General features: G+C 34.6%; 2 protein-coding genes across 2 annotated transcripts; one reads left to right on the forward strand and one right to left on the reverse strand.

Annotated features, from left to right (window-relative positions):
* Positions 1 to 7,853: 7,853 nt before the first annotated feature.
* LOC145159327 (reactive oxygen species modulator-like protein) lies at positions 7,854 to 9,228 on the forward strand. Its single transcript, XM_079078270.1, has 3 exons — positions 7,854 to 8,022; positions 8,819 to 8,856; positions 8,982 to 9,228. Exons 1-3 carry the CDS (start codon positions 7,950 to 7,952, stop codon positions 9,093 to 9,095), a joined length of 225 nt encoding a protein of 74 aa, XP_078934396.1. The 5' UTR covers positions 7,854 to 7,949; the 3' UTR covers positions 9,096 to 9,228.
* A 3,307-nt stretch (positions 9,229 to 12,535) lies between these two features.
* Positions 12,536 to 20,654, reverse strand: LOC145159328 (PH, RCC1 and FYVE domains-containing protein 1-like). Its single transcript, XM_079078271.1, has 9 exons — positions 20,117 to 20,654; positions 18,507 to 18,593; positions 18,298 to 18,387; positions 17,908 to 17,988; positions 17,582 to 17,776; positions 15,382 to 17,487; positions 14,608 to 14,754; positions 14,008 to 14,411; positions 12,536 to 13,026 (listed from the first exon to the last, which is right to left on the reverse strand). Exons 1-9 carry the CDS (start codon positions 20,192 to 20,194, stop codon positions 12,894 to 12,896), a joined length of 3,321 nt encoding a protein of 1,106 aa, XP_078934397.1. The 5' UTR covers positions 20,195 to 20,654; the 3' UTR covers positions 12,536 to 12,893.
* Positions 20,655 to 23,608: the final 2,954 nt, after the last annotated feature.

Raw genomic sequence — 23,608 nt, forward strand, 5'->3', positions numbered from 1 at the left:
TTGTTCATCAGTTACACAAAAGTGACAAGAAGTAAAATTTCATGAAGTCGCACCACTTGATCTCATAGCAGAGCTGATTACCTGTTACTGGTTCCCTGAGAATACAAGTTGTTTTTAAAAGCGTCAACTAAAAAGTTGGTGAGTTCATAAGCATTTTTGTATAAAAATGGTTTTGCACTTGTTTAGAATAGTTCTCGTAGTACTTTCAGAAAATCCGATATTTTCTATGAAAATGATTTGTAAGTCTTGTTCCAAAACTGTGAATATATGCATGCATGTACTTTGTTATCTTTTGTTTGTAAAAGTAAAGCGAACGTTCCCAGAAAATCCAATATTTTCTGATGTAAGAAAAGCTATAGTCTTAAACCCTAAGACTGGAAGTGTAAGAGGCTGGATATTTGAAAAATGATTTGCAGTTTTATAGTTTAATAAACCAGTGAAGTGTAAGCTTCCCGTAAACCAAAATCGTATTGTTAATCCCTATGTGAGTCGCTATAACCATGCTTGATTGTGACTGATATGCCTGTCATGACGTTCTTCAGGCGTCGGTTTCGGTAAGATATTTGTCACCCTAGACTGGCCCCATCTAGCTGTAGTGAACAGCTCAGGTATGGGGTGTCAACCCCGTATAGATCTATACACAATTACCTCGCTCTCCCTCCAGGAGACTGTAGTTATAACTACAAGTATTACGGTGTATGCTAGGTAGGTACGGTGAAGGAAAGTCTCGCAAGAGCATTAACAGATTTACGTGAACTATAACTCCCTTTTACTTGCAAAATAAGATAATTATGCCTTTAAATAATTATGTGTACTTTTGAAAAGTGTGGTTTGTGACCTCCAAACTATACCGATTATAGTTTATTATGTTTGTTTGTCAAGACAATTTATATAATCATATATATAAATACATATAAGTTAACATATGTAGATGTTTTAAAAGAATATATCATATAAACTTACATCTAACACAAGTATAAGAACTTTTAGTATGATAAAGACAATTTCTAGTTTTTGACTTTTCTGTCCATGTTATTAGAAAAATTATAGAAAAATAACCGTAAGTCAAATTTTGGATCCGTAAGCTCTGAGAGTTTAGAAAATGAGTCTACTTTGTTCATAATTTTTATTATAATTTTTAGTGGTCTCAAACCAGTGTGAAAATGTTCATCTTCACAGACTGGTCCGAAATCATTTCTGAAATGATAGGCGGTTTTGTAAAAATCGTCAAAAATTGTAGAAAAATCGTATGAATGCGTGCGAGTAGTCTTTAGAAAGGTATAAACCTGAAATATTTGTATATTTAACGGTTTTGAAAAATATTAAGTTTAAGATGGTCAAAACAGTTCGTGAATAGACCATAACTTTTCTATTGAAAGCTGATGTTTAAGTTTAGATTATGTTTTGGTGTTGTAATTTGTATTCCCCCCTAAAACTTGAAGAAAACATGAAAATGTAGGGGTATGAACTCACCTTGGTGATTTTCAAGCCTAGTTTCTTGGTAAAAGCTTCAAGAACTTCTTGGAAGGATTAGTGTTCTAGGAAAACTAACACACGAAAATGTGTGTAAACATGGTGATTTTAACTTAAGAATGCACAAAACACTTAGGATACACGAGGATGCTTACCAGAAATTTTAAGGATGAAATTGGGTTTAAATCTTCTTTGAAACTTGGAAGAGAATTCTTGAGAGATAAGGAAAGGTTATAGGAAGAAAAATGAAGATATGGTGGGATGAATTAAAGTGGACGTTTTCAAGATAGGGAGGTACAATGAGTTGATGCTTGCTTGGTAATCTGGTGGATAATAACATGGGTATTTGTTGGACAATTTGTGGTTATCCGTGAGTGCATTGGAATGGAGGAAACTTCCCATCATAAAGTCACTTTTCTTGTCTTAATCTCCTTATATGACCGCAAACACCTTTATACACTTTAATATGAAATTGTTTTTGGCCTGGGTGCTTCCTAGGATGGTGTTTTCGGCTATAGTGGGGGTCCTTAAGTGGTCTAGAAGTGTGATTTCGGCCTAAGTGGGCCTCTCATGGAGTTTTCGGCCATAATGGAATAACTTGGGGGTGATTTCGGTCCTTAGCTCATCCATTAAGGGATGATTTCGGTTCTAACCTTCTACATATGTTGCTTTCGGTCCTAATCCCTCTATATAAGTTGATTTCGGTCTAAGGGTGTTCTAGGGTGGATGGGGTACTTGGCTAAATATTATTTAAACCATGTTCAAATTTCATGATTTCCATTCCCACCATTTGACTAGTTTTGCTCTATTAAACTTGTTTACTTTCGAGGGGTTATTTATCATATGGTTTTCAAAGTTTAAGTATACAACAACTTACATAAAACTTGCCCTTCATGGCTCTCAGTGTTCTAGGGCATCAGGTTATGTTGTGAATTCATTCGTGTAAGGTTAAGGTTTAGACCTTGCTTGATCCAAAAAATTTCGAGTTGTCACATGATATAAATGATGAGAGGTGAAAGATGATGATAAGCGATGACCCAGTCATCTAGAAGAGTATAGATGACAACCACAGACTATTCTAGACAGTCAAGTGGAACACTAGCAGGCTCGCAACCTGTAGGTGTTGTGAACGATGTGTTCACCAAATGTACTCAAAAACCCAATTGACATGTATTATGGGTGGACTCCTTAAAATAATATTGTCAATAAAAGAGATAAACCCTGGCAGCTATTGATTTAGTGTCACACCTCGAAACCAGAATGGCGGAATCGTTCCGGCGTGGAGGACGTCATGTTTAGCATCACAACCATTGAATAATAGGAAACATAGCAAGTCAACCAATACAGTGGATACATATATAAGTAAAATGTTTACATTAGTTTGAAACTTGTTTTAAGTACATCAAAAGTATGTAAAAATATAAAAAAAAACATGACCCTTATTGCTCCGGCTTCTCTAAATCCAAGGAGTACCTGTTTACTGATTTCCTGAGAATACAAGCAGTTTAAAAGAATATCAGCATAAAGCTGGTGAGTTCATAAACATTTAGTTTTGGTGGAAAAGGTTCTTTGATTCTTTTGAAAAGTGTTCCTCAAGAAAATCCCATATTTTCTTATGAAAAGTAGTGTTGAAAGAGTATCTATTAGTAGAAGATAAACCATCAGTTTTAGAAATGCCAGTGTTATCTTGGGAAAATCCCATATTTTCCTTAAAAACAAGTTATCCGTCCTAGAGGTAGAGATGTAAGTTTAGAAATCCCTGATTACTATCAGTGTGTATATGAAGGTAGTTTTATTACTAAAAATAAAACAAATGAAGAGTAGAGTCTGTAAACCAAAGTTAGTTTATACTTATTTTGCGAGTCGTATAACCATACTTGATATGACCTAGAGACCTTTATAATGTTCTTCAGGCGTTAAGCTAAATGACATTTGTTCACCCCAGGCGTGCCCGCCTAACTGTAGCTAGCAGTTCAGGTGTGGGGTTGTCAGCCCCGAATAGATCTATTCACAAATCTCACGCTCTCCCTCCAGGAGACTCTGGTTATACTAAAAGGATTTATCCCTGTACACCTAAGGGTACAGTATTGAAGTAGCGCCTCACAATTCGGTATAATCTAGTTTACTAGCGGGAAACAGTATAAAACAGTAATTATCCTTGAATAAATGTACTTTATACTTCTGAGAAAACATATAACATAAACTAAATCTACCATAGTTTATATATATATATATATATATATATATATATATATATATATATATATATATATATATATATATATATATATTCATCCATGAAATCTGATTTGGTAGAAACTGCCTAGAGGGTTATCCCAAACTATACCCATTATAGTTTATTAGAGTTGATATGGAAAAATGCTTTGTAAAACCTTTCTGAAAGCTATGAAGTTAGATTTCCAAAATAACAGTTTCCCTTATGCTCACCATATTACAAAAGGGATAAAGTATCCGAGTATGTTATTAAACGTGGAAATCGTTGGACTGTATTAATAAGTTTAAAACTTAATAAAATACTTTGAGTTTGGCTTGTATCCCCCACCTGAAAACATTAAAAACACGGAAAATATAGGGGTATGAACTCACCGTTTGACGTGTGATTCGAATGTAAGATCGTTAGGGATGTTGAGTGTCAAGTGCAGCCTCGAGCACAAACGGACCCTATTTAACATATAACGATACATGTATGGACATAATTAGTGTATAATACAACTAATCATGATAAGTGACACCCTACGGGACTAGGAAACACTTGGGATAACTGTTACAATCACATATGATTGTATGAAGGGAGTGTAAGGCCACACAAAAGAGTGTGTGGTCAGAGTGTGTGGTCAGATTGTGCGGCCAGAGTGTGTGCGGTCAGAGTGTGCGGCCACACACTCATGAAAACACGCAAAAATGGTGATTTAGGGTCAGATCTAGTAACCCTGAGTGTTTGCGGTTCCATTCCTGTAGTATAACAAGAGTTTTAAGGCCTAGATGGGCAATAAACTAGGGTGTGCGGCCACCAAGAAGGTGTGCGGCCGTACCCCTTCATGATCATGCTAAAGTGGTCGACTTTAAGGTGAATCAAGGCTCAAATCATGAAGTCTTTCAAGTATAGCAAGCTAAAAGGATGGAATACTTACATTTTTGAAGTCTTAGAAGTGTTTGTGGATGATAAAAGTAGAGAGAGAGAGAGGTGTGTACGGTTGAGGAGAGGGGAAATGAAGTGAAAATGAGCCTCATCTATATATAGATAACGGGTGTGCGGCCACACACTCGGGTGTGCGTCCACACACTCCTCTTGATGGAGTGTTTGGCCTTTTTGCAACCCCAAATCTTAAACCAACCCATCCCTAATTCAAACTTTGGTTGTACAAGGCTTTAGATCATTCAAACAGGCTCAAAACAATGCTAAAGATAGCTGAAACGAGTTTAACATTGATAAAGTTTGACTAAGGTACAAGATAGAAGTTTCGGGTTATCACATTTAGTGCCCTATAGATGAACATCGGCAGCTATGAACTTAGTGCCTGTTAAATAAATCCTGGCAACGATGGACTTCGTGCATATTCCTTAGGACAATCATTAGGAATGAATGAGTGAGTGATAGATGATTCTTAGGGTAGATCCTTAAGAAATAAAGAAGATAATGGGGATGGGTAATTGGGTTAATTGTTTGATGATGAAACATGATAACTTTATTATTGTGGGTTGAAACCTTATGTACTCGCCAGGTTTCCCAACCTGACCCACTCGGTTTATTTGTATCACAGGTGTCGATACGAAGCTATATTACATTGAGAGATTAAAGGAGATGTAAATCACTAGTGTAAATGAATGTAAGGTCTGTTTATGCTTATGTTTATGTATTGATGATGACATCCAAAAGTTTTAATATAAACAAAATACATTTCTTCGTAAATGCTTTGATAATATTGTTATCATGTTTTTCTGGGAACAAATTCCGCAATATTATTCTTCAAAAAGAATACTCTGATTTTTAAATAAGCATAAATAAAGTTTTTAAAATGACCGTGAATTTGGGGATGTCACAGGATGTTACATGTTGGGGGAGTTAAGGGCCACAAAACATACATGTTGGAAACAGTGACCGACTGCGATATTGAAAACATGAAAAAGTAAAATATGACGAAACTTATTTAAATGTGAAGCATTAGTGGATATAAAAAACGACTTAGGGTAAAAACTACAAAAACTTGCAAATTTAAGGATTTTTATAACATTTGACGTTCTTTAAAGGACAAATTGCAAAAAAATCACTATATTACCACAAAATTTTAATTCTGACACCGAGTTATTTTTTTCTCAATTATGTTACTATATTTACAATTTTGTTGCAATATCAACCAAATGACCTGTTATCCTTGTTCTGCCCGATAACCACTTTCTCCAAATTGCAATAAAGTCATTAAGTTTACCAAAATTTCGATTTTGACACAGAGTTTCAAATTGCAAGAAGTCACTATATTACAAAAAAAATTCGATTTTGATACTGAGTTTTTTTTCTCAATTATGTTATTACATTTACAAATAGTGTTGCAATGTCAACCAATTAACCGATTCATGAGATGTTATTGTGGTTTAGAAGTTCGATTTAGAATCTTGATTTGTACAACAAATAAATGAGGGTCGGTCTAATGGTTCAAACTCACTTACAAGTTAGTGAAAAGGGCATAGTCACCCTTTCTGGAGATGTTATTATGGTTTAGAAGCTCAATTTGTACAAAAAGTAAATGAAGACCCATGTAAGGTCGATTTAGTTGTTCAAACTCACTAAGCATCTCCTAGATTGACCTTGTAAGGGTCTTTATTTACTTATTCTACAAATTGAGCTTCTAAACCACATTAGCATCTCTTGAAAGGATGAGTACGCCATTTTCACTGACTTTATGTGAGTTTGAACCACTAGATTGACCTTATGACGCCATTTGTGAAGAAATACTCTAATGAAAATTAAACATTATAATAAAAAGTGTCACCTAAAAGGGTGAGTACGCCTTTTTCACCGACTTTTAAGTGACTTTGAACCAATGGATCGACCTAAAAAGATACGTGACATTGGATTCAATGCAAAACCTATATTTGAAACTCAATCCTACCACATAAGATCAATCTTACGTGGCTTTCACATCACAATATTGTCATGTCATTTATTTACTAACCTACTAGATTGATGGTAACCGATCAATTGGTTTAGAAGCGAGTTTGTAGGGATCTTCATTTCTAAGGGTCTTCATTTATTTGTTGTAAAAATAGATCGACCTTGTAGGGGTATTCATTTATTTGTTGTACAAATCAACCTTGTAGGGGTCTTCATTTACTTGTAGTACAAATTGAGCTTTTAAACAACAATAAAATCTCTTGAAATGGTGATTATTCCCTTTTCGCTGACTTGTAAGTTAGTTTGAATCATTGGACCAACGTTCATTTATTTGTTCTACAAATTGAGCATCTAAACCATAATAACATCTCTTGAATCGGTCAATTGATTGATATTGCAACAAAATTGTAAATGTAATGACATAATTGAGAAAAAAAAAACTCGGTGTTAATTGAAATTTTGTGGTAATATAATGGCCTTCTTGTAATTTGAAACTCGGTGTCAATCAAAATTTTGGTAAAATTAATGACTTTATTGTAATTTAGATAAAGTGGTTTAATAGGAGAACAAGAAGAACCGGCTATTAGATTTATATTGCAACAAAATTATAAATATAATGAAATAATTGAAAAAAAAATACTCTCAATGTCAAAATCAAAATTTTATAATAATATAATAACTTTTTTATAACTTGACATTCTTTAAACTGTCATAAATATTTAAAATGACTAAGACCACATGGTATGAGCCATAACGAGAACGGGAGATGCTGGTCTGGATGCCCATAACGCGGTCTTAATGGGGGGAACACCGCCCCCTAACTCGTTGCATCTCGTCGTGGCGAGTCTCGTGGGCGTTGCGACGAATTGAAACGGCATGATTTTATACCGTTGGTTTTAATGACCGTTGCTGTTGCATCTTGTTGCCCATTTCCCCACTTGGTGTTATAACATCATTTGCTTATGTGACATGTGAGGTGACACAATTTGGTGTTGCACCTTGTTGCCCACACCCAAAGCTCTAAAAGTAATTATTAACTTTAAATTACGATAAATATTTGACGAGATCTGGCAATTTCAATTAAAAAATACAATTTTTTAAAATATTCTCTGAAAACGGGTATTGATTTTCTCACCATATTTCGATTTCAATATTGAAATCACAACTTTTTTTTTTTTTTTTTTTTTGTTTAAAAATCTGAAAAAAATAGGAACAAAAAAACAGGTTGGTGTCAACCCTCGTATATAAAATCTGTTTCTGAAAGTCTAAACCTAAAGCTTCTCTTCCTTGTCTTCACACCTTCATACACCAATCGCACTTCTAGACGAGAGAGATAGAAAGAGAGATGGCAAGGGACAGCTGTCTAGCTAGAATAACCGCCGGAGTCGCCGTGGGTGGTGCTGTTGGAGGCGCTGTCGGTAAAATCTACTTTCCAACCGCTATTCCTCATAAACCCTAATCATCTCCAATGTTATCTTGTCTTAATCCGTCAAACTCCATCGAATTAATCTTCTCTAGCTTACTGAATGTGAACTTTTTAATCTAATTCACCGTTTCGAGGCCTGATACATTCAATTGTGTTAAGAACTTTTCAATTAATTTGATACTTCGTTTTTAGCATATGTTCCTAGGGATTGTATCTGTGTTTCATGATTGAGGACTGGAAAAATGTTCATTCCTTAGGTTTATTTCATAGGTCTCCACGAGTTCAAGTAGAACCCTAACTATTTGGCCTATAAAATGCAGTAATCTTTGTATTTAGTTAGTTGGATTTGCTGATAGGTTCTTGTAATGTTATGTAGTCCATAAATATATACTTAGGAAGCCTTCTACCCCTTACCAAATATCCATATGAGGTGCTTAGGCCCTGTTTCCTTTTCACCATTAAGTGATTAAGTGGTGTCTCAATGAAGTGTTGTTGGATAAATATATTTAAGAAAATGATTGCCACTTTAGGAATAGGAAGAAAAAAATTGATGAGGGCAAATTTGTAAAAGTTTAGGACATAGTGGAGATGGCCTCCTTAACAAGTTCTATTAGTAGAATGTATGATATAAATCTGTTAAGAAATCTGTTTTACATTGCAAAAACTTACATCTAGATTCTAGAAACGTCTTTTGTTTTATGTTTTGGAGACATGTTAGTATTATATTATTATTAAGCAATTGTTTATATATCTATTCTGATTGTATATATATATGTATTAATTTCCAGGTGCTGTTTATGGAACTTATGAAGCTGTTAGGTACAAGGTACAATCTTATCATTCTTCTTAAACCTTTTAGGCCAGGACATAACAGGTTTCCTTCCTCTGTCAAAAGACATAAATACCCTCATCCTCATGAGTACATTGGCATTTTATGAACAATATTTACAGGTTCCAGGACTTATGAAGATCAGATATATTGGACAAACAACACTCGGGAGTGCTGCCATTTTTGGTCTTTTTCTTGGGGCTGGGAGCTTGATACATTGTGGGAAGTCGTATTGAGAAGAGTTCTTTTGATATTTGAAAATAATAAATATTAGTTGCGACTTTGATAAAATCTTATTGCTCATATGCACATTTCTCTTATTAACTTTGAAATTAAAAGTCAAGCACTTTTATTGCCTTTTTTTTTTAATCTGTATAACCAAGTTTGGATGAGTTTGAAGAGTATTGCATTGACATGGGGTTTAGTTTGTTTTTTATATCAACAAAGTTTTCTTGTATTGTGCATGATGTGCATTGGAATTGATGCCAATAGGACAAAATTGCAATTTTTTTTTCTCTCAGAAAAGGTAGAACAAGATGAGACAGAAATGTAACTTGGAATTTAATTTGATTTTGTTCATGTATTTGGTTGCAAGTGAATATAGAATTGAATTTTGTTGGGGGTAAGATTTAAAAATTTGACCCATGGATTCAACATTTCAAGGTTATTCATTATGATGATGAAAGTATTTTTTTTCTATACAAATAAGAAATAATCTCTTTCTCTTTTAACATTAAACATCAGTGAAAATTGGAAGTTAATTTGATTCTGATTATTCCAAAAATTGCAATTGTTGAATGAGACGTAACTGAATTAGAAAAGTTTTTTTAGAACATTCATACCAATGTAATGTTATTTATCTTTCAGTCTGTCACATTAGTTAAAAATAATTATTTTTACATTTCTGGTGCCATATCAACAACTTCTTTTTAATTTTTAACAAGTTATTTTATAATCAATTAACATAAATATATTTATTTCTAATTTAAATAAAAAATAATTATTAAAATATATATTAATAAATAATACTTCTTCCGTCTCAAAATTATAGTCCATCTTTCCTTTTTGATTTGTCCCAAAATAATAGTCCACTTCTAAAAATAAATAATATTTTTACCAAAATATCCCCTTATTATTACTTAACCAACTAAGCATTTAATGGAACATTAAATGCAAAGTAAGGACAAAACTGTCATTTTATTATATAAAATTAGTGGTAATTAATGCTTTTCTTAATATGTGTGTTTTTTGTCTGTGGACAATAATATTGGGACGGAGGGAGTAATAAATTTTGATATTAGCTTTATATATTTAGCATTTAAATAGTTAATCACAAAACAAACATTACATTAATCCGTCATTTACTCATTTTAAATCTCTTACACCAAATTCATTTGGACTTATTTATTTGTAGGACTTATTTATTTGTAAGTGTAACGTATAATAATAACTTCAAAGATACATGTCGCACTCAAATACAGGAAGAGGACTTTTACGAAATTCCAAGCATATATATTTGAGTTAACATCATTATTTATATAATCAAACTAATTAATATATGATAATGAATCATGTTCATTTTCGACGTAATATGGATGATGATACAAGTATGTCAACGTTTTAAAGTATATTAACCTTTTAATTTATTGTAGTTGTATTAATTTATTTTATAAAGTAAATAGTAGTTAAAATAATTATTAAAATTAAAAGTTAGTTGATTTTTAATATATAAATATATTTATATATAACAATAAAGTAATCAAACAAGTATGTGTAATGAATATTTAACAAAAAAGATGAAGACTAAAAGCGAAAGCTTTTCAACAATTGAAAGGAGTATCATGATGTTGCTTTCAATAAAGGTCCACATGGAATATGTTTTTTCATAACTTCGTTTTAACATATCCTTTACATGTTTTGTACAACATCATTTTTACACATTTTTGTATCGCATTTGCATGTTATTAACTCTATAAAATATAGTTTTTAGATTTCATTTACACTTGATTGTTTTCAAAACAACCCCTCTATAAAATGTGCAAAGCGAAGTGAAAAACATGTGGAAAAATGAAATTGTAAAGAATCTTGTGAAAAAGTAACAAATTTAAAAACATGTGAAAAAGGAATCAAAAAAATAAGCTCTAAAAAAGATGATGTAAAAAACCAGGGCCGGTCCAAAGATATAGTGAGCTCAGGACCAAAAGAAAAAATAGGCCTCTAAAGTTGAAAATAGACAAACAATTATAAAATTCACTATTAATACTAAAAAACAAAAATATGGCCACAACATTACAAAAACAACTAATTTAAAAAAAAATATTTTTCCTAGTATTTTTAGATAAGTTTATTTTTTTTTTCTTTATATATATATACCATATATTCTAAGAATTCTGGGCCCATTAGAGACATGAGCCATGGGCGACCGTCCGGGTTGCCTATCGTCTGGACCGGGCCTGTAAAAAACCTATAAAATATGAGAATACAAGTTTGTTAAAAAAAACACATAAAAACAAAGTTGTAGAAATGATAACTTGTAATGATTCAACGTAAACACTAAACAAAAAAAAAAAAAAAAAAAAAAAAGGTTAAAGGACCTTAGAGATTTAAAAAAAAAATACTTAGAGAAACCTGTTATAAAGATATAACATAAACAAGTGAAACAAGTTAAAAAAGACTTTAGAAAGTCAACAAAATGTAAGTAAATAAATAAGTTGAAGGAACAACTCCAATATATTTTTTATGTGCGGCTGCATTTAGGTATTTGGGATACGGTATAGCCGTTGATGCAGCCGACGAGTACTTGAAAGCATCTGAAAGCACCGCAGTTGAGTGTGTAGATTGGCTTTGCGCATGTATGTATGAGGTTTTCACAAAAAATATTTGTGTAAACCTACTCCACGTGATATTGAGAGATTATATTTGGTTCATGAAGAGAGACATGGATTTTCGGGTATGCTATTATACGCATGTGGCTTGGAAAAAATGTCCAAATGTGTGGTGCAGTCAATTTATTCGATGTGATATAGGTGAGCCAACTATAATACTAGAAATTGTTGCATCTCAGGATTTGTGGATATGACATTCGTTTTGTGGAGTTGCGGGGTCTAACAACGACATTAATGTTCTTGGTCAGTCTCCTCTTTTCAACGATATTTGGACCGGCAAAACACCTGATATGCCGTTCATGGTGAACAGACATTCATACAAATACGATTACTTTGTGATAAGATATACCCTGATTATTCTACATTTATTATTAATGTAATGTTTCAATCTATGCTTTTTTTTTATTATTATTTTAAAGTTGTATTTTTATTGTATTTTTGAATTAAAAAAAAAAACAAAAATAATTTAAAGTGGAGTGGTAGTGATGGGTCTCCCACATGTTTAGTGGTAGTTAGTGGTGATGATATGACATCCACCACTATAATGGTTAGTGATGGGTATAACAGATGACCTAATAAAAAATCAGCTTAGGGTTCATTTTGATCATCTCTTTACCATTTAAAGACACAAAGCGATTTGATCTAACTTTGATTTTGGTCGGTTTTAAACCAATTTCAGTTTTCGTCATAATATTGATTTGAATCCAAATTCTAAAAGTAATAACGTTCCAATTTCAGTATTGGACTCTTTACCCATACATCAAATACAAAACACTAGATACAATACAATATACAAACATAAAGATAAAGATTTAGAATAGAATAGAGAATGCATGCATACTCGGTAAAAATATAAGGCAAACTATGTTATCTTGTACTCATATTATGAATATACACACTATCGGCTTTCAAGAAGAACCCCAATACCTACTACCAAACTGCAAAACAAGTCGACCAAAAAAAAAAAAAAAACACCATCACAACTAAAGCTCTATCTAATATTGCTCTTGCTTGTGGTTAACAAATCCTTGAAAAGCTTCCAATCAATATGACCACCATTTGTTTATGATTTTGGTTAATGCACAAATGCATGGGAAAATCGGGAAAATTCATTTACATATCGTCATGATCATGATATTCCTATAAATGTCAATGTGCTAAATCTTCATTTCCGATTCTTACGTTTGATTTATCGACCATTCGGACGTTATATTGTTCGTAAACTCTTGTTCGGTTTTCCGCCCACCATTGTTCCGCTTGCTTCTCGCTAAATCTCTTCCGGCTGGATTTAATCGATATTTTATATCAGTGTCTTTCGTTTATTTGTTTATTATAGCATTTTACTTTCGTTTCTTTCTGTTATAATATTGTACTATAGCAATGTTATCTAAATACAAAGCAAATTTCATTGCTATATAATTGAGAAAGATTTTTCAAAATAAAATGTCCTAATAAGAAAAATATGAAAGTACATTGCTCTAGTTGGTAGGATTTTTTAGAGTAAATTGTATTGATAAGAAAAAAAGATTGGTAGTATAATGTTGCAATAGAAAGAAATGAAATTAAGACGTTGCATTTAGCACATGGAAAACGACTTCATATAGAAACTCGGGGAAATACTTTTTAAACATCATTTATTTAGACATCACTTATGCATAGCGAAAAAGGAAACATGGACATTTAGGTCTGTATAGGAGTAATTAGGTTTATTTCGTGTCCTTGTATTAAAGCTTTTTGTGAAGATTAAGTGAAGAGTTAAATGCACATTTATGCAACATAGTGTGTTTTAGACGAAATATGCAATTATGTTTCATTATAGGACCAAAATATACAACCACTTTATTAAAAAATGTTTCACCTTTTTACCGTATTTTACAAATTTATGCAACCGACAAACCTGAATTATTTAACAGGTAAAATATTGCATCTTTTGGTCCTAACGCGAAACATGAATTGCATATTTTGCATAATAAGTAATAACCACATTATTGCATAAATTGGAAAAAGAAAATGTTTATTTTGTAAATAACTTCAGAAAACCGTTTAATTGTATATTTCATACCATAATGCTTCTTATTCATAAAACAATGTTTCACCTTTTTTACCAATTTAAGCATTTTACTAATTAAATATTGCATCTTTTGGAATTTTGTATATAAACCTTATAAAAAGGAAACGTTGTTGCATAAATGCGCATTTAACACGATTAATTTATAGAAAATAAGCCGCTTTAAGAAAAAAAAAAAAAAAAAAGCATGCATACCTGAAGCGGACTCGTTTAAGATCTTTGACACCTCCAGGTAAGGATGTGAGAGTAATATAAACACCAGGTTCATCTTGCTCAACCCATTCCTCTTCACCCTGTCCCTGAGGCTGAGATTCACCATCTTTGCTTCTGCTACTGTTTCTAGTGGCGGCATCTGGCGGTTTGTGGCGGTTGTTGGTGGCAGTTGGTTTTATGTTTAACGGGCTGTTTGAACCGTTGGAATCTGGTTCTTTTGGTGGTGGTGGTGATGATGATATTTGACCGTTGGGCTGGTCAAGAGGAGGGGCATTTGGGGAAATGTCACTGGAAGCAAGATTGATGGATCCCAAGGAAGTGAAGGAAGGAGGAGATTTTATGTTTCGGGCAGCTCCCACGGGCAGCCTTTCTGCCATCTCTTTAAGCTGTTATTAGATATAAAAATATTAGTTATACAGTTTAAAACCATAAATAGTTAAACCTTATGATTAACTATTTAGGGACCTTAAGAAACCCATCTAAACGTGCTTTAAGAACAAAAAAAGTATTGGACCATATTAATAAATATTGACAAAGCACAGGGACAATTTTGTAATTTACTCTAAAGCATAATGATCTTACTTGGGCTGTAAGTGACTTAATCACTTCTTTTGCAGCTTTACATTTTGAGCTCTCTTCCCCTGCAATAGCTATTGCCTCCTTTAGCTGTTTAGATGTTCTTTCCAGCTCAATCTCTTGAAGTTGTGCTTTACGAGTAAGATTTTCCACCTGAGATTACCGATTTTGCAGTTAATAAAGATCCTCTTAAATTTTCTCCTGTAATAGCAATGTACTTACATTTCTTTACACATAATATAACAGCAACCTACTTTACACTTCCTTACCCATAATAACAACTTACTTACATTTAGGGTAAAGTGGCTTGATGGATAATGGATAAAGTCATTTATGCATTAAAAAAATAATCTTTTTTAAACAGTCTGAATGAGACTAAATGACCATTTCATCCTTACATTCCATTTTTTTTCACAATATTAAGTTTTTAATGTTAGATGAGTTATAGTTTAAATGACCATTTTATCCTTACATTCCATCTGGACAACTACATAAAGCCATGTTTTTTAGCTTAACCCATCAAGTCATTCTATCCGGTTTAAATCAAGTAAAAAATGAAACAGCCATATATAGTGGTCCAGATTAAGCGCTTAACCTATCAAGCTCATTAAGTCAAAAAGAAACAACCCTTTATTTACTGATACTATCGATATGTAGCAAATAAAGTACATTGCTCATAGTTGTAGCTAAAACATAAGTGCATGGTGAGTAAAAAATATTAGTAAGTTTCTATTATGGGTATAAATAAAGTGCATTGATATTATTGGTTACAACACATACCTGTGCTCTTAGTTTCACAACTTCTTGGCTGATTCCATCGTTTGTTCTTTTAGCATCATCAATTACAATCTTTGGAGATGATAATCCACCCAAAGTCGGAATCGGAGTAGTGGAACGAGGAGGACTCTGGCGTCTAGAAATCGGAGATGTGGCCCGCGATACAATTCTTGAGCCGGGAACCGAAGCAGAAAAGAATTTTTTTGAAGATTCAAAAACCGGATTTAACGACTTTGGAATATTAAGTCCACCCCATTGAGAGCTTCCATTAGGTATAGGTGACACCCGGCTACTATTAAACTCAAGTTTCTTGTTACGTTTTGATGTCCGGTTTTCAAACGGTCTCAACGATTCCATCGATGAAAGTCGCGCAAGTCGAGGCCGGAAACTCGATTCCGACTTATCTTCTTTGTTGTTTCCCTCGTTCATATTCAAACCCTGATTCCCATTCCCGTTCCCGTTCCCGGTTCCGTTTCTAACGGATGATGACTGTGACGAGGAGTCAAAGTCGTTGACTTTTTTCAATTTATTAAAGCAATTATCGCATACGCGATAAGGTTTATTTGGGTTTAATGCCATGGAAGCTCGTAATGACTTTTTGCTGCTACAAGAATGGCAGTAAACGAGTCCGCAGTTGTAGCAATTGTGACGTTTTCTTTTGAAATTGAAGGGGAGGTGGCAGCCGGAGCACATGGACTGATCGGATCCTGAGACCCATTTATGAAGGCATACAGCAGCGGTGAAATTAGTCCCACAAGCTATGCTTTTTACTTGTTTGTCTTTTAGAGCTTCCACTAAAGTAGGGGCATTTCGGTCATCTATATCTCCATGGCCGAGTCGGCCATTAGCGCCCTTACCCCACGTGTAAACTTCGGTTCTCGAGGTTAAAACCGCAACGTGATATGCCCCACAAGATATCTCCTCGACAAAACTTTTTGAGAGTTTGCCGTCGACACGTGCCGGGAGTTTTCCGTCGGCCTGAGGATTCCCGAGTTGACCGTACACATGACTTCCCATTGTGTAGACGTGACCGGAGGTTGTTAGCGCCACCGTCATGCTATGCCCACATGAAACTTGGCAGAAATTGGGATCGACGAGTGCGGCGACGCAAGTGGGTACGAGTTTTGTTTCTTTATCGCCGTGACCTAGTCGACCTTTATCGCCGTCGCCCCATGTAAATAATTTCCCTGAAGAACTTGAATTCCCGACTATGACTTCCACGACGGCGGCGGTATGCCAGACACCGCAAGCGGCTCTAACGGTTCTAAGTCCTTTAAGAGATTCGACTTCCCGAGGCTTCGAGATGCTTTTCCGATCTCCATGGCCTAAAACACCGAACGTCCCGTCACCGAAAGTGAAAAGTTGGCCGGCGGAGGTCACGACGGCGGTATGCCATGGTCCGCAGGCGATGAAGGAGACGTGTATACCCTCTAGAGGGCCGTTTACTCGTCTTGGAACCCAATGATTCACTTCATTCCCATGTCCGAGTACCCCGAAATGTCCGTCGCCCCATGTGTATAGATCGCCGGAAAGTGTCACGGCACACGTGTGATACTCACCGCATGCCACGAGCTCGATGTTTGTGTTGCTAAGAGAATCGATAAGTTTTGGGTGCAAAACGTCGGAATCGACGCCATGTCCGAGTCTTCCGGTTGACTCTTCACCCCAGGAAAAGATCTCCCCTTGTTTCGATACTAACGCAGCATGTCGTCCACCACAAGCGATATTTTGAACATCGAGTACCACAGCAGATTCTAAAGGCTTCGGTAGTAAACAGTCGATTTTACCTCCGTTTGAATTCCGGCCACTGTCTCCGGCGATCTCGCCCCAGAGAAACACGTCTCCCAAGGCGTCCCCGTCATCGTGACCGGAGCCTTGACTTGATGAACTAACGGCGCTTGATAAGCTGACTCTAAACGCATCGATTCCCGTTGCCCTAGTGTGGCCATGGATGCTATCGGAACCTCGAGATGACAATGAATGGACAGAACCGGTGGCGGAATCTGAGAAGAAACCTTTGGGAGGAGGAATCTTGTAGAAGTTGACGTCTGGAATGTTTTTTGGAGGGCTTCCGAATGGAGACTGGAGGGGGATCTGATCAATTAAGTCCTGAATTGGCAAATATATAACATGAATTATAATTTTGTAATACATACACATCTACTTCGAAGTGAATGTAATGTTGTTGTTAATTGTTATGTACCTTTTGTGAGCTATCACCACTACCAAATGGGGAGTGTAAAGGCGAGCTTCTGCGTGTGTAGGTTCTGGGACTATTAGCTTCAGATGGGATTCCATCACTTCTTGATTCTGTTCTCCATTTTCTTTGATGGCCTCGTGATATTAATGCCTTAAGACCACTAAACCAAACCTCAGCTTCATCTTTATCCTTACAGATCTAAAAGATAAACAATCCAATCCATCCACCAAGCACAAAAAGATTAATACAAATCACAAACATATGAAAGTACATAGCTATTTCTTGCATTTATTCTATAAAAGAATCAAGAAATTGGATGAAAGTCTTACCAAATCCAGAGACCTATCGTTATATATTAGAGAAAATGATTGATACTCCTTCTCGGGTCGTGGGTACCTTTGAAAGATTGGCTAAACAAGAGAAAGACAAATAAGAAGCAAAATCACATACATGACAAATAAGGTTGAATGCCAAAAAATAGTAACATTGTTTCATTGATTTGTTTGTTATGACATCCTATTTTCAATTCTTCCTATTAATAAGACATGTTAAAAAAGTACAATGCTGTAACATGAAGTAGGATGTTATAATACACAAATTAATGGAGGTACATTGCTGTTTCTTGAATTCAGCCCTAACAAGTAAGACTAAAATTTTTGAAGATGAACATGAAAATGTATAGTTTAGAAGTGTTGTTTTCTGAAAAGGAAACAACTTACAGTTCGTTGCCCTGAAACAATTCTGGAGACATGACTAAGTTTAAGGATCTTTTCCTCTTTCCCAGAAAACCATATGAGAACAGATTCATCCTGAAACATCAGAGAAAATCCAGATTTATTTTGAGTAGTAAACTATTAAATACTTCATTTAATTTATATACTTCATTGCTATTTCATAAATAAACAACAAAAGATGGTGTCTAACTTACATTAGCCAGCCTGAAGGGACAAAACTTAGGTTTTCCTCTTCTGCCATATTTAAGAAGATAAGCCCCTTTCTTCAGAGCAGTAATGGCCTGTAGCAAACATGAGCCATTAAATGAATATAACAATAATGCACTTAGTTGACCAATTGCAATCCTCATATTTGGTATAAAAGTAACAAATCATGATCTTGTTACATTATCATACTCTAATTAGTCTAATTAAGATAAAGTTTTCCCACATAAAGAACGTGTCATGATATCACATTATCACATATGAACTTTTAATTCAACTTCTAAATTTACCTGAGATAAATCTATAATGTTGCAAGTGTTCACAGTATAGACTTATTTATAACACAAGCTTAACTAGTATGGAAATAAATAAAATGCTACTTATTAAGTTTAATAACAGTTCTACTGCGAAAGAAAGGACTATATTTTTGCGTGTTCATGAGCAAATTTTACACTCCCTCAATAAAAAACCACTACAAATCCTATCTGATACCTTCTAAAACATGTTCTGGTACTTTTCAAAAAGTAAGTCCATCTAAAATTTAGCATGACCAATAAAGGAAAATAGGATACTTGGTACAAGTAGAGTACTAAAAACATCATTGACAGTAATGAACTAATGATCCATAATTGTAGACATATTTAACCTAGGTTTTCAGTTACAGACCATGTGTTTGTATATATGTTTTCTTTTCCAGTTTCCACCATGGTTGACATTTAATCTTCAATGTTTACTACTATAACTAGATGTGCACTTAAATTGCTTACAGATTGCTATATCTTGAGTTATAAGTACCACCATCATTATATAGTGTAAGATGAAAAGACATGTAGTCTACACTAGGCATGGTAAACATTCCTTCTTTTGCATTAGATATATGGAACCAGAATCCACGAATTGCCAAAAATGCAACAGTCAAACTCTTATTATCTACACTTTCTTTCCAAACCTAATGAAAACAGGGACACTTCTCTAGTATTACACACATCTTTAAAAGCAACTTAGATTGATAGAGCATAATGCAACTCTAGAAACATCCATCTTAACAATGTTGCTGAAAAGGCAGTGTGCATTGATAGCAAAAATAGAAGGAAACCCTTCCCACAAACATAATGGAGGTCACCTCTGGCAGTGTCTACATTGGCTTGAATTAAATAGATAGATAAGAATAACAGTTAACTGACTTAACCATATCAACTTGTTGTAAAGCACAGGAAATGAAAAGGGGAAAAACACAAAGTTCACTAGAAAAAAGCACAAACCCACAAATTATCTGCTACATTTCAGAAACAAAGTCAAATCGTTACAAACAGAATAAACATTGTTATAGTTCTGATTTCAAACCTAGCGAATTCTTAGGTGATTATAAGCTGTATGTGTTTAGATACCAAAAACGCAAATTAGATACCAAGCCACTGCATCATGGTTATCTCTTGAAACATACACATATTAACTTCACACAAAGCCCTAGATACACAAATAGCAAGTGATCGATTTGATGTTTTTGATTTCGTCTCTGTTACTGCGGATGATTTGTGAACAATTATTCCAAACCCTACGAAACATGCAGAAAATTCTAAAATAATTACAACTAATTTACCTGTTCAATGTCCCTTTCAACTTGGCCACCTGTCCTACTAGCCTCTGAAGTCATCCTCGGAGTCTGCATCATCATCATCTGAGACTACGGAATCCCAAACCTAACTAAAGCTTCTACAATAACAATCAACCCCATCCTTGTCCTTAATTAAACGAAAATCATTCCCTCATTCATCAAATTCATCCCAACCCCTTTAATTTATTCACATAATACAAAACGCAACCAGCAGAGAAGATTGAAAATCAATTAATCGCAGTATCTAACAGAAGGTCTGCTGAAATCGAACGACTCTTGAGAGTTAATTTGCGATAGATTCGATCACAATGAGAGGGGAAAAGTTGCGTAATTTGAATGGCTTTGACGGCTGTAGCTTAGATCAGGCTGACGAATATGAAGTAAATGACTGGTTGATCTTGTAATCAGCTGTGCAGGAATGAGTTCAGACTGCAGGAAGAGAGAGAAGATATAGAGGCACCTTTAACTACAGGTGTTAGAGAGAGAGAGAGAGAGAGAGAGAGTTCGTTGGGGGTGCTAAAAAGGTTTGAGTAGAGTAGTATCTGAGTAAGAATCAAATTCCATCAAAATTATAAATCATAAAAAAAATATTGATTTTATGAATCATAAATAATATTTATTTTATATCCTTCTTTAAATTTAAATGTTTTTTTTTCTTTTTGACATCTAAATCTTTGTAAATGAGTTTTGATTTTTAAAATTTGAACGTTTGTTTCATGAGTCGGTGCGAATGTACAAAATAAAAAATAAGGTATGCAAGTCATTAAAACAAAAGTAGTTGTATGGCTAGTTAATATCTAAATTACAAAAGAAGATGTCCAAAAAAAAAAAAAATCATGTGGGACCCGTATTTTACAGGACTTGTTTTTATACGGGATATTTTTATAATGTTTTTGGGTTTAAATACGGGACATGACTGGGATGAGAAGTTTCATCTCAAACTTCTTGGCCTTCAAAATAATTATCCTATATTTAACTATTTGATTTATAAAAATAAATTTTAAATTTAGAATAGTCATTGTGTAATATATGATTTGAATTTAAATAATAGTGCAATATATAAGTTTAAATGAAATAAACAAGTTAAAAAATAAAGTAAATAAGGGTTAATAGAGGATTTCGGACAAAATGTGGCTAATTGAGGATTTAGGGGAAATGGGGATGGTCTCGGAATTACAGGGAAAGATTAAGGGTGGAAAACGGGGGAATACAGATTGAAATTAGGGGAAACATACAAATTCCAAGGTGGAGTAAGAAGAGGCTACTTCCGTCATCATTTGGACCCGTTAACATCCCTAAAAACTATAATAAATAACAATAAATTTTATTTTTAAAATATAAATATTGCGATTAGTTTCATTTTCACAACCTATATTAAATTGTCGATTAAGTATTACGTTGTGATGGTTAAAAAAGATAATTATGTTTTTTTTATTAAAAACAATTAATATGTTACACAAAATGGTGTTGTAAACATAAGAAATGAAGCTTAAGTTGAAAACGTTTATATTAAAAGATCTTAATGTCCATGATAATTACTATATATTCATCATAATAAAAAAAGATCAAAATTCTACATATACATTAAACAAAAAATTACACACCACAGCCCAAACATAAAAAAAATGAAAATATTAGGCATTTACCAAATCATACATTTTTAATCACAAAGTCATGCCAACACCTTTTCTCTTGCAATCTCAAGACCTTCATCAACCTTCTCCTTGACAATCCAAACTCCAAACTTTTCATGAATGTAATTTCTTGCTCCACACACTCTTGTAGTTGTAACATTCGTTTCCAGATATTTTCAACTTCGGCTTACTATATATAAAGTTTGCATTTTTGGTCCTTATGCGGGGCGTACTCCATGGGTACGCCTAACATAACTCATTAAAAGGTGGCAGGACTCCTTTGAGTAGCATGACGTACGCAACAGGTACACAGGGCGTATTTATGCAGACCCTAAACCCTAATTTTTAGGGTTTGGAACTTATTTAAAGGACCTTAAGTCCTTGAGGCCTCCCTCAGCACCAGCCCCCACTATTCCAAAGCACCATTTCGAAACCCTAGCCACCTTGTGAGGTTCTTGAGCTTTTAGAATGATATTTTGTGTATTTTGTGAGCAAGGCGATCATTGGTGGAACTTTTGGGAGTCCATTGTTTGTAGACATAAATTTTGTTGTTCATCTAGCTTCTTCATAAGGTAAAAAGCTCCCACCTTGATGATTCATTTGCTAGATCTTGTTGGTTGGTGAATCCTTATGTGTTTTTGGTCTCATGGCTTTGGTTCTTGTGAGTATGAGCTACTCCATAACCCTTGAGCATTTTTTTAGTCATTTTCGAGGTTAATAAGTCATAAAAATCAGATCTTGAAGGTTGAATTCCACCCATAAATGAATTGTTGGTCATCATGTGAAGTTATTGTAACACCCGTTTCAATGTACTTTTCATTTTGACCCTTGGTGTGTAAATAGTTTGCAAATTTGGTCCCTAGGGGGCATTGTTGCCATTTTCGGAAAAGTGGGAGTACGTTGGGTGTACTTCTCGTATGTTGGGCGTACGCAACTAGGGGAAAAACCCTAAACTTTAGGATTTGGACCCTATTTAAGCAACATTATGACCCATGATCCCCTCATTTCTCGGTCTCCATTACCCTTTGAACCTCATTTCGAAACCCTAACCCCTCTAGAGAAGATTTGACCCTCGTTGTGTGTGTGTGTGTGTGTGTTGGTGAGATTTGAGGAAGAAGAGTTTTGAAGAATGAGCTTTAACGAAGGGAGCGCTTGTATATCCAAATTTTACTCATCGTTTCCAGCTTCATTGAGGTATAAAGTTTGGAACTTGCTCATTGTATGCATAGTTCTAGTATTATGGAGTTTTGTTCACTTTTTAGTCCCATGAATGAGATTTAGTGGGATCCTTCCACTCAAGAAGTTAGGAGTTGCTTCTCTTGATGTTTTTGAGATCTCTAGTCCATAAAGTTAGCATCTTGATGGTTGTGGATCAACCATGCATGTGTTTATGTCCATTTGGTGAAAGTTAATGACTTTATGAATACAACGTTCCCCAAGGCTTGGATTTGAAGTTTGGACGTCTGGTTGTAAGCATTAAGTGCTTAAGGGAGAACGTGCTTAATGCCCCGTGTACGCATTCGAGTCCCAGATCAGTCAAGCCAACTAGTACGCCGACCGTACTTGTGGTAGGCGCAGTATACCAGGCCTTGTCTTGGGCTTTGTGGTTTGGGCCATATTTGGACTATTAGGGTTTTGGGCCTTGTTGGGCCACTAGCCTTTCTGACTTTAGGCCATTGTTAGGCATTGGGCCTTCTTGGATTTGGGCCCATATTGGGCTTTGGGTAACCTTTAGGAATTGGGCCACTATTGGGCTTTTAGTGCCATTGAGTTTGGGCCTCAGATATTAGGCCAAATGAGGAAGGGTAAATTGGTTTTTTTACCCTAGGTGTTGGACCAATGA

This window comes from Lactuca virosa, chromosome 2, assembly GCF_052849685.1.
Source record: "Lactuca virosa cultivar CGN04683 chromosome 2, Lactuca_virosa_CGN04683_v6, whole genome shotgun sequence".
Lineage (NCBI taxonomy): Eukaryota > Viridiplantae > Streptophyta > Magnoliopsida > Asterales > Asteraceae > Lactuca > Lactuca virosa.